At 46.4% G+C, this 12185-nt stretch overlaps 1 protein-coding gene across 7 annotated transcripts in view; it reads right to left on the bottom strand.

The window, feature by feature from the left end:
• The window catches only part of LOC132836721 (RAC-beta serine/threonine-protein kinase), a 98470-nt gene that overhangs the window by 7781 nt on the left and 78504 nt on the right, over nt 1-12185 (bottom strand). For 6 of the 7 annotated variants that reach the window (XM_060856133.1, XM_060856137.1, XM_060856132.1 and 3 more), the window contains 4 exons: nt 8393-8461; nt 4279-4401; nt 3496-3624; nt 1505-1719 (listed from right to left, as the gene is read on the bottom strand). In XM_060856133.1, coding sequence (XP_060712116.1) covers nt 1505-1719; nt 3496-3624; nt 4279-4401; nt 8393-8461 — 536 coding nt within the window. Of the gene's footprint in view, nt 1-1500; nt 1720-3495; nt 3625-4278; nt 4402-8392; nt 8462-12185 lie in introns of those variants that run through there. The other variant, XM_060856138.1, reaches the window with a different exon arrangement.

The raw sequence follows: 12185 nt of genomic DNA, 5'->3' as shown, positions 1-12185 counted from the left end.
CTTTAACCAACAATTTAGCACAAAAGAGGCTGCTTTATTGCATCCAGAGATGCCCCATCAACACTGTCCACCCACCAACTTGACACACCAGGAACACCAACAGCAAGTGTCTGCAATCAAATTTGGGACCATCCAATGATGGGTTAGCACTTTGGACCTTAGTACTATTCCCTCAAAGTCATCCCTTACTTGCCGATTTCCTGATGGGAGGTTGGGCAGGTGTGGAGGCAGGGGATAATTCATTCCAGAATTCATCCCAAGAACTAGTGCTTTATCACTTTGCAGAGTGAGATGAATGTTGAGTGAGCTAGGGGCCAAGAGTTTCAAGGAGCAGCATGTGTGCACTTGCACAGCTAAATGGTGAGTGACCATTCCTAGTGTGCAGAGTCTGCCTGGATCAGACTCGGTGGCTGCTGCTGGGTGCCGTGCCTTTATTCCATGTTCCTATTTCTTCTGCTCCATCTCAGAAGGCTCTGGGCTGATTCTGGGCTCCAGATTCTACACATAAGAGCCATCCCTCACTCTTCAGAAGTGAGTCTAGACACAGTAGTGGGAAACTCATCGTTTTGGCAGCAGTGGCCAGATTGTCATCAGGACTGGGAGTCATGTGTGTACTTCTCCCCCACTAGGACCTGCTCAGATCACCAGACTAACCATAGTCCAAAGATCCAACCAGAGATCTTCTTGATCTACAACTCAGCCTTGAAGGATCTCCTGCAATCACCATTCACTTACTCTGGCACGTAGCATGTGATAAGTCAGCACATTAACTCCTTTAAGATAGTACAACAAAGTACTTCCCAGGCTAGGTTAGCAGACAAACTTTTACACCAAGTCAATAAGATGGGGTCAAAGAAGGAATCACTGATTCAGGAGTATCATAAAGCAGCAAAGAAAGGTTTAAGGAGGGAATTCCACACCTTACATCATCTAAAGACACAGCCAGCAACAGTGGAATGAAGAAAGTGCAAGAGATTCTTAGAAACTATAATCTGGTACTACAGCAAACTGTACTGAGCAGTAAGTGGAAGATTAAAGGAAAGATCGGGGCTCATGTAGTCGAGTGATCATGTCCCTATCTCTGAGCCCATGGCCCCATGTTCAAGTCCCAGCTGCTCCAGAGGTGAGCCATAACATCTCTGAACAGGTCGATAGAAAACATCAAAAAGAAATGCCTGCCGCTCAGTGTAATGTCTTACAGTCACTATTGGGAGTAAACTCCCCTTCAAAAAGATGATTCACGCGATATTGGACTGTTTGCAGTATTGACCCGAGTTCTCCATTAGCCATTACTGCTATGTGCAGGGTTACTCCAGGCTTGCTTTTGTCAATGTAATTCTGCACAGAATGGAGGCTTTGAGAACCACAAACAAGCAACAGCTCACGACAACAGGAGGCGGCCCTTGGCAGTGGCAGTCTGACTGACATGGACATAAATTGCTGCACAAACTACTGGGAACTTTGATCTGACTGGCCTTCACACGGGAGACTTTGTGGCTCTTACCTTTGTTTGGGGTCCTTCTTTAAGAGTCCAGAGAGGAGCGATTTGGCCTCAGGGGACAAGGTGCGGGGAAACCGAATTTCTTCCATCAGGATCAGCTCAAAGAGTTTCTCGTGGTCCTGGTTGTAGAAGGGCAGTCGCCCGCACATCATCTCGTACATCACCACGCCGAGCCCCCACCAGTCTACGGCCCGACCGTAGTCATTGTCCTCCAGTACCTGGTGTGGGATGAGAGTGACCGTCAGGGAAACGCGGATTAAAAATGAGCAACTCCACTTCATCTCCGGGCCTAGTGGTTTCTAACACATTGTCGTAAAACGGCTCAAACCTGCCTGCTCCTGTCACAGCAGCAATACATCTTCCCCAGAAGTAAATACATACAACCACTCAACCTGCAACTCCAATCAGAGAAGGCATTCTCTTCGTGAGACAATGCAGGCTGTACCCTCAGAAGAATTATTTTCGATTAAAGAGATTTGTTCAGCAGTGCAGTGGAGGGAGAGGAGAAGGTAAAGTCACCAACAACACACGTTCGACCTTCCCTAACAAAAAACAAGTTTGCAGATCACGGAGCTGCTATTGGAGTATGGAATCAGTATCATTGCTGTCTGCTCAGATGACAAATCAGAGCATCAAGTCCATCCTAGCGACCAATCTGTAGGGAGGGTGGAGGAAGAGAATAAATGGGGTCATCCAACCTAGTCAGCTCCCCTTCTCCATAAGGGTTGCTCTGGGGCAGCTAAGAACTCAGGATCTCCAAAGGAAGCCCACAGACACTTCTGAAATTGCACACTGCCCAAGGAAACACAGGCCACGTCCTGTAAACCGACAACAGCCATACCCGCCAACAGTGCTCTTGCTGGTTGCCTGCATAGGACATCGAGTGCAACCTGGTCACAGAGCCGAAAGGTGGAGTCCGACTTTTAAAGCATAGAACATTGCAGGTAGGGCATCGCCCGCCTTACCACTCCGAGTAAAGAACCTGCCTCTGACATCTGTCTTTTATCACCCCTCAATTTGCAGCTATGCCCCCTCATACAAGTTGATGCCATCATCCTAGGAAAAAGACTCTCTGTCCACCCTATCTAATCCGCTGATCATCTTGTACGTCTCTGTCAAATGAGAACAGACCCAAGACCCCTCAGCCTTTCCTCATAAGGCCTTCCCTCCAGACCAGGCAACATCCTGGAAAAATCTCCTCTGCACCTTTTCCAATGGTTCCACATCCTTCCTGTAATGAGGCGACCAGAACTGTACACAATATTCCAAGTGAGGCCGCACTAGCATTTTGTATAATTGCAGCATGACATCACAGCTCTGGAACTCAATCCCTCTACCAATAAAATCTAACATATACCGTATGCCTTCTTAACAGCACTATCAACCTGGGTGGCAATTTTCAGGGATCTATGTACATGGACGCCAAGATCCCTCTGCACACCCACACTACCAAGAATCTTTCTATTGACCCAGTATTCTGTCTTCCTGTTATTCTTCCCAAAATGAATCACCTCACATTTATCTGCATTGAACTCCATTTGCAACCTTTCAGCCCAGTTCTGCAGGTTATCCCAGTCTCCCTGCAACATTCTTCCACACTGTCCACCACTCCACAGATGCTGGAGATCAGAGTCAAAAGGAGTGGGGCTGGAAAAGCGCAGCCGGTCAGGCAGCATCCAAGGAGCAGGTGAGTCAACATTTCGAGCATAAGCTCTTCATTCCTGATGAAACGTCGACTCTCCTGCTCCTCGGATGCTGCCTGACCGGCTGCGCTTTTCCAGCAACACACCTTTTGACTCAGAATAGAATGGCTTCCCTGGGCATGTGAATTGTAAGAAGGGGACAAGAGGTTAGAGTGGTAAGCCGCCAAAAGATTAGAAATGAACTCTCGATCTTTTTTTAAAACAAAGTGAGGGCCCAAGTTTGAGGCAGGTTTTGTTACATTTTACAAGATCTATCGGTGAAGGGAAGCAAGAGCTTGGGCTGACTCTCACCTCGGGTGCCAGATACTCTGGGGTTCCACAGAAGGTCTTCATGGTGGCTCCATCCGTTATCCCCTCTTTACAGAGACCAAAGTCCGTGATCTTGATATGCCCATCTTTATCCAACATGAGGTTTTCCAGCTGAAACGCAAAAAAGATGAAGCTCCAGAATTCAAAATGCTAACATTTCACAGAGTCCCTACAGTGCGGAAGCAGGCTATTCAACCAGAGTCTACTATGGCCCTCCGAAGAGGATCCCACTCTAGGCCCACCTCCACCCTATTCCTGTGACCCTTCGTTAATCCACCTAACCTGCACATCTTTGGACTGCGGGAGGAGACCAGAGAACCTGGAAGAAACTCACACAGGCCACAGGGAGAATGCGCAAACTCCCCACAGAGAGTCGCCCAAGAGTGGAATCAAACCCAGCTCCGTGTGTTGAGAGGCAACAGTGCTAAGCACTGAGCCAGCGTGCCGCCCTAACATTTAACATTGTCATCATTCTGATTTCGATGGTCATACCTTCAGTTAGGCCAACGTTCTGGGATTGCCACCCAGATGCACTTTGTGCCATTTCTTAAAAACCATCCCTTTGACTGAAACTCTTTACTCACACGTCCTAACCGCTCAGTTTTTTTCAGCATTGTGTTTGAATGCTTCCACATGAAAGATCTGTCTGGCATAGTTTTGCTTACATTTAAAATGGGACCTCAATCCTTCGCCACCATACATCCCTCGTCTACATCTCCAGCTATTTTCACACGCTGGATATTTGTGGATCTGCCAAGTACCAACCTTCAGATCTCTGTAGACGACATTCTTATCATGGAGGTAATCCAAGGCAGACACTATCTCCGCCCCGTAAAAACGTGCACGATCCTCAGTAAAAACACGTTCTCTGGAGAGGTGGAAGAAGAGCTGGGGGACAAAGGAAGGAGAGTAAACATTGGATATTTATATACATACATACACACACACACACACACACACACACACACACACACGAACAGGAGAGGTTCATTCCATCCACAGGTCACTCTCCCAATATGTCCTGCCTCCTTCAAAGATCGATACATATGAACGTCCGGTCCCCGAGTTCCTGCCCCCTCTTTACAACTCTGCCACGAGATCTGTAGTGCCTCTGCCTATCCCTTCTGCCAGAACGCATCACCCCACAGTTTTCTGGATTCAATTCCTCTGGCACTTGTCTGGCAAACTTTGAAATTTTACTTTTATTCCAAGATCCAGGTCACTTGGAACCACCACTGTCTCCAATCTACAAGAAAAAGCTGTCAACCAGGGGATATGGGCATCACAGCCTGGGCCAGCATTAATTGACCATCCCTAATTGCCAGGGGGCGGTTTAAGAGTCAACCACATTGTTGCAGGTCTGGAGTCGCAGTTAGGTGAGGACAGTAGTTTCCTTCCCTAAAGGGAGTTAGTGAATCAGAAGGGACCTCACAATAATTGGCTTGATCATTATTAGCTTCTTAATTCCAGACTTGGTTTTTAAATCGAAATCAAATTAGCTACTTGCCCAGATCTGCAAAACATTACCCAGTCTCTAGATTAATAGTTTAACAATAATACCAGCACGACATCAAGTTCCCTCTGCCGCTGTCTGCCTTTATACTGGTTTTCCAGTTGAGCCTCATTATTCTATAAGTCTGTCAATCAGCCCTTTATCAAAGTCAAAAAAATTAAAGATCGATGCAGACAGTACTTATCCTTTATCAACTTTCTTTGATTCATGATCAATAAATTCAATTTGATTAGTCAAGCATGACCTTCCTTTCATAAATCTATGCTGGCTCTCTGACATTCATTCAAACCTCTCCTAGTACCTGATGATTCCCCTGCTCCCCCAAATGTGGATTCCAAGACCTCACCCCCCCCACCCCCTGATGTGGCACTAGTGGCCTGTGGTTGCTGGGATTGCCCTGGCCACTCTTCCTTGAAAAAAAGAGTCTCACATCTGCCATTCTCTCTTGGCACTTCTGCTGCATGTCGATTAAAGATTGCAAAGTTAAAGCAGCCTCTCGAGTTTGTGGGCGGCACGGTGGCACAGTGGTTAGCACTGCTGTCTCACAGCGCCTGAGACCCGGGTTCAATTCCCGACTCAGGCGACTGACTGTGTGGAGTTTGCACGTTCTCCCCGTGTCTGCGTGGGTTTCCTCCGGGTGCTCCGGTTTCCTCCCACAGTCCAAAGATGTGCGGGTCAGGTGAATTGGCCATGCTAAATTGCCCATAGTGTTAGGTAAGGGGTATATGTAGGGGTATGGGGGGGCTTGCGGGTCGGTGTGGATTTGTTGGGCCGAAGGGCCTGTTTCCACACTAAGTAATCTAATCTTATCTCCAGCCCTACTTCCTTTAGCAACCTGGACATAAGCCATCCAGATCTGGTGACTTATTCACTCTAAGTATAGCTAGTCTTTCCTGTATCTCTTCCCTTTCAGTTTTCACACTACTCGCTGCCTTCACGATTTCCGCTCTGATGTTTTTGCTTACTATGGAACACCAATCTGACAAAGATCCAAAGAACTATTCCAGCCCGGCCCAATGCCTCAAAGCATCTCCCACCCTAATAAAACCTACTCCACTTCTTACTACACATTACTCTTTGCCTGCTAGTAAATTTGGATTTCCCTTTATGTTCACTGTCATTCCCGCTTTGTGAATCTCACTTTCCTCTTCACCTTTCTTCGCGAGCTATTGAATTTGACCTGGCTCTCACTTTAAGGATTCATCAACTTGAATCTTTAACTCTCCCTCCATCTTTAATCCACCATAATCTTCGTCTCACTTGTCATCCAAGGAGCCCTGCATTTAGCTCCCTTTCCTATTAACCTTATTAAAACATATGAGATTATACTTATACAGCCAGAGAGTCATATAGCACAGAAACACACCCTTCAGTCCAACTAGGCCATTGTGAACAGAATCCCAAACTAAACAAGTTCCACCTAATTGCTCCTGGCTCATATCCCTCCAAACATTTCCTATTCATCTCAATGTCTTTTAAACAGCGTAATTATATTCACATCCAGCACTCGCTCAAGTAGTTCACTTCACATGTGAACCACTCTGTAAAACATTTGCCCCTCGTGTCTTTAAGATCTCTCTCCTCTCACTGTAAAAATGTGCCCCTAGTCTTAGCATTCCCCCATCTTGGGGAAAAGACAACTATTAACTTTATTTGTACCTCTCGTTATTTTATAAACTTCTACCAGGTCGCCTCTCAACCTCCTATGTTCCAATGAAAAAAGTCCCAGCCTATCCAATCTTCCTTTATAACTCAAAACTTTCTATACCTGGCAACATCCTAATAAATCTCTTCTGAACCCTCTCCAGCTTAATAATACCCTTTCTATAACAGGGCGACCAGAACCGGACACAGTATTCCAGAAGAGGCCTCATCAATGTCCTGTACAACCTCAATATGACGCCCAACTCCTATTCTTGAAGTAACTACCTCTTAAAGATTGTTCTGCTTTTTTTCCTCCCATCAAGTGTCTACTTACACTGGCTAACTACTCATGTCACACTGAAATTAACCCTCTTCCAACGCAGAAGTTCAACCTTTGATTGTTCCTGGCTTTCCCCCATTACTCATCTAAATCTTACAATGACACTCTTAACCAATTGCTCCCCCACTTGGGCTACTTGCCTTTTCACTCACGGACTCCAGAATTTGCTGGTAGGGCCAGCATTTATTACCCTCCCCTAGGGGCCCTTGATGGTGAGCTCCCTTCTTGAACTGTGGTAGTCCATTTTGTGTAGGTACACCCACAATGCTAAGGTGTGTGTGTGTGTGTGGGGGGTGGGGGGGGACAAGATTTTCACCCGGCAACAGCGAAGGAATGGCAGCAACACTTTTCCAAGTCAGACTGGTCAATGGGTTGGAGGGGAACTTGAAGACGGTGTTCCCATGTATCTGCTCTCCTGGTCATTCAAGACGGGGGTGCAGGGAAAGAGTCGTGGGTTTAGAAAATGCCGTCAAAGGAGCTTTGCAGTTTGGCACACTAGGCCCACTTTGTATCCTTAGGCCACACGAGCTGCCACAGTTCAAGACAGCTCTTCCTAGTCTTTTCCAGAATAACTGGGGAGCGGCAGTGAATGCTGTCCCAACCAATGGCACCCACATCCCACTGTAAATATAAAAACTGCAGGCAATTCTCACAGAATCGGAGGAACAACACAGGTCGAGGAAGGGACACGCACCAACTAACCCTTCCCCCTGCTGCTCAGAGGAGGCCCCAGGTTCGAGTCCCAGTCTGTGCCAAGTTATATGATCTGAGGTCTCTGGGTTGTGGAAGGGCAGGGTGGAATCACACCACAGGACTAAATTTAAATAGAAATTTAGAGGCAGCGGGTTCAATCATCCTCTGTATGGAGAAAGCTGATCTCAGTTGGCATGACAACGGAGTGGCTCTGCCAGGTGCTTCTGCGAGGCCTCTCAGTCAATCACCCACGGTTTTGGACTGGAGTCACAAGTGGTCAGCGAGGAAGCTGTGCAGCAGTTTGGGTTTTTTAATAGATAAGGTTGGTGCCAGCCACAGATCGTTGGGCTCACTTCTTGCAATTTTCACAACTTGACACTGTGGGATGTGAAACAGGATGTGGTTTGCACCTGTTTGAGTCCAGGTTCCCATCCTTAAATCACTGGTGCAGGGAACCGGAAGGTTCGATTGGATGCTTAGTAAACTCTGTCAGGACTGGGCTGCCTGACCGTTGGGTCAACCGACGCACGCGTTGTCTTGGTGGGGAGGTGGTGCAGGGGAACAAGAACAACAGACACTCCGGTCGGCTATTGGAGACTGCTGATGGCAGTCTCGACTTGACCCAGCAGCTTCAGACAAGGACAGGGACCATCAGCATCTGAGCAAAGGGAAGAACGTGACAAACTTACCTCTCCGCCATTTGCATACTCCATGACAAAACATAACCGATCACTGGTCTGAAACGCGTACTTCAATGTCTGTGCCGGTGAGAGAGGGGGAGGAGGAAGAGAAATCATTGCAATGTATTAATATCCAGCAACTTAACCAGAAAGACAAAAACAAAAGACTTGTATTTATGTAGTGTAAAGCGTATCGATTACTGAAGGGCTTATGACTGAACATCGACTCTCCTGCTCCTCGGATGCTGCCTGGCCTGCTGTGCTTTTCTAGCACCACACTCAACCTTTCATTTATCTAGTGCCTTTCATGACACCAGGAAGTCCCAGAATTCCAGCAAGTGCAGTTTTGAGGTGTGCACAGCAGCTCCTACAAGCAGCAACGTGATAATGTCAACTATCCATTTTTTGTTGTATGGCTTGAGGGATAAATATTATCCAGCACACTGACTTACCCCTCTTCAAGGTAGATTCTTTTCCATCCACCCAGAGGGGGGAAAAAACGTTAAGGTTTAATGGTGAAACTTTGTCTATTGTTAGTGGGAAGTGACATCCACTGGCAATATCCTGTGTTTGCACCGACTGCTCTCTTAACCATTTCAGAGGGGCTTAAGAGTCAGCCACATCGGTGAAACTGAAGTCACATGTAGGCCAGACCGGTTAAGGAGAGCAGATTTACTTCTCTGAAGGATTTGAGTGAACCAAATGGGTTTCTTTGCAATCAATAACCATTACACACTTTTTTTAATAAAAAAAAATCAGCTTTTTTAAATACAGATTTTATTCAATTTCACCTTCATTACACAATTGGAACTCATGCCCATCCCACCACCAAAACATTAACCTAGGGCTCTGAAATACCAGCCGAGTGAGATTACCATTAGTTCACTGCCTCCTCTATGGCACATTCTCTCAATCTGTAGCTCAGCATCAGCCTAAATTCTTATGCTCTAAACGGAGAGCGGGACTCGAACTCGCAATCCTCGAAAAGATGTACAGCACAAAAATAGATCGTTCAGTCCAACCTGTCTATGCCAACCAGATATCCCAACCCAATCTAGTCCCACCTGCCAGCACCCGGCCCATATCCCTCCAAACCCTTCCTATTCATATATTCATATATTCATCCAGATGCCTTTTAAATGTTGCAATTGTACCAGCCTCCACCACTTCCTCTGGCAGCTCATTCCATACACGCACCACCCTCTGCGTGAAAAAGTTGCCCCTTAGGTCTCTTTTATGTCTTTCCACTCTCACCCCAAACCTATGCCCTCTAGCTCTGGACTCCCCGACCCCAGGGAAAAGACTTTGTCTATTTATCCTATCCATGCTCCTCTTGATTTTATAAACCTCTATATCGTCACCCCTCAGCCTCTGACGTTCCAGGGAAAAAGCCCCAGCCTATTCAGCCTCTCCCTATAGCTCAAACATCCTTGTAAATCCTTTCTGAACCCTTTCAAATTTCACATCTTTCCAATTGAAAGGAGACCAGAATTGCATGCAATATCCCAACAGTGGCCTAACCAATGTCCTGTACAGCCGCAACATGACCTCCCAACTCCTATACTCAATACTCTGACCAATGAAGGAAAGCATACCAAACGCCTTCTTCACTATCCTATCTACCTGCGACTCTACTTTCAAGGAGCTATGAACCTGCACTCCAAGGTCTCTTTGTTCAGCAACACTCTCTGGGATCTTACCATTTTGTGTACAAGTCCTGCTAAGATTTGCTTTCCCAAAATGCAGCACCTCACATTTATCTGAATTAAACTCCATCTGCCACTTCTCAGCCTACTGTCCCATCTGAGGTAATCTTCTTCGCTGCCCACTACACCTCCAATTTTGGTGTCATCTGCAAGCGTACTAACTATACCTCTTGTGCTCACATCCAAATCATTTACATAGATGACGAAAAGTAGTGGACCCAGCACTCCACTGGTCACAGGCCTCCAGTCTGAAAAACAAGCCTCCATCACCCTCTGTCTTTTACCTTTGAGCCAGTTTTGTACCCAAATGGCTAGTTCTCCCTGCATTCCGTGAGATCTAACCTTGCTAACCAGTCTCCCATGGATACCTTGTTGAACGCCTTACTGAAGTCCATATAGGTCACGTCTACTGCTCTTCCCCCGTCAATCCTCTTTGTTACTTCTTCAAAAAAACTCAATCAAGTTTGTGAGACATGATTTCCCCCACACAAAGCCATGTTGACTATCCTGAAATCAATCCTTGCCTTTCCAAATACATGTACATCCTGTCCCTCAGGATTCCCTCCAACAATGTGCCCACCACAGACTGTCAGGCTCACTGGTCTATAGTTCCCTGGCTTGTCCTTACCACCTTCTTAAAACAGTGGCATCACGTTAGCCAACCTCCAGTCTTTCGGCACCTCACTGGTGATTATTGATTATATAGGGGTAACGTTCTCAAACAGACTCGTTACCACAGCCACATCTCCTTCCTCAGCACCTGCCTACGGAACCGACTGATCCTACACGGACTCCGCACCTTCCACCCATCACATCTCCATCGCCCCTCCCCCAAGTCCCTCCTCCCTACCTTTTATCTTAGCCTGCTTGGCACACTCTCCTCATTCCTGATGAAGGGCTTATGCCCGAAATGTCGAATTTCCTATTCCTTGGATGCTGCCTAACCTGCTGTGCTTTAACCAGCAACACATTTTCAGCCATTATTGATTATATAAATGTCTCAGCAAGGGGCCCAGGGTATGGTTTTTCTTTAAACTTTGAGGGTAAAAAAAATTGGCAGTCTGACTGACAATAATGTGGACGTCTACACCAAACTACAGCAAATTCAACCGAGGCCTGCAAAGTCAACAGATACATGACAAATAAAATTTAATATCATGAATTTAGAGGGCATTTAGCTTTGAAGGAAGAGTGGGGAGGCCTCAAATTCCATGAAAAGCAAGAAACCAAATGGGGTAAGAACAACCATGGGTTTGGAGAATAAAAGGTCAGAGGGTAGTTACTACCTGAGAGGAAGCCCACTGAGTCTGCCAATTCTCAGCACAGCAATCTAATCAGCCCCACTATCTCCAGAATATTGCAACTTTATTTCCCTCGAGTTCCTACCCAATTTCCTTTCAAAATCATTGACTGTCTCTGCATCCAGCTCCCCACCCTGGAAGCGGTGAATTCCAGCTCATTACAAATCACCAAAAGCAGTGCAACATAAAGCTGACGTTATTTTCCAAAGAAACAACTTTTGGGTGCAAGCATTAAAAAGGTATATATTGAAACATATTTAGGCCACTGCACTTTGTGCAGGTGCTGGTGTAGACGAGGGATATTGAACCACTGACAAAACTGCAGAAAAGATAGATAAGGATATTATCAGAATTGAGCGGACTACCTGCCAGTAAATATAGAAAACAGGTGCAGGAGTATGCTGTTTGGGCCGTTCAAACCTGCATCACCATTCAACATGACCATGGTTGATCATGCAATTTCAGTACTCCAATCCCACTTTCTCTCCATTCCCTTTGAACCCTTTAGCCACGAGGTCCACATCCAGCTCCCTCACTGAATATAGCAAACAAAGTGGCTCCAGCAGCTTTCTGTGGTAGAGAATTCCCCAGGGTGACGACTCAGTGAAGAAATTCTTCCTCATCTCAATCGTGAACAGTTTACCCCTTATTCTTAGACTGTGACCCCTTGTTCTGGACTTCCCCAACATTGGAACATTCTTCCCGCATCTAGCTTGTCCAGTCCCATCAAGATTTTATATGTTTCTATGAGATCCAAACCGCGCCCCCCCCCACCCATTCTTCAAACTTCCAGTG

This window comes from Hemiscyllium ocellatum, chromosome 47 (genome assembly GCF_020745735.1).
Source record: "Hemiscyllium ocellatum isolate sHemOce1 chromosome 47, sHemOce1.pat.X.cur, whole genome shotgun sequence".
NCBI lineage: Eukaryota > Metazoa > Chordata > Chondrichthyes > Orectolobiformes > Hemiscylliidae > Hemiscyllium > Hemiscyllium ocellatum.
The sequence above is the reverse complement of the archived record's forward strand: the minus strand, read 5'-3'. Positions and strand labels throughout refer to the sequence as shown.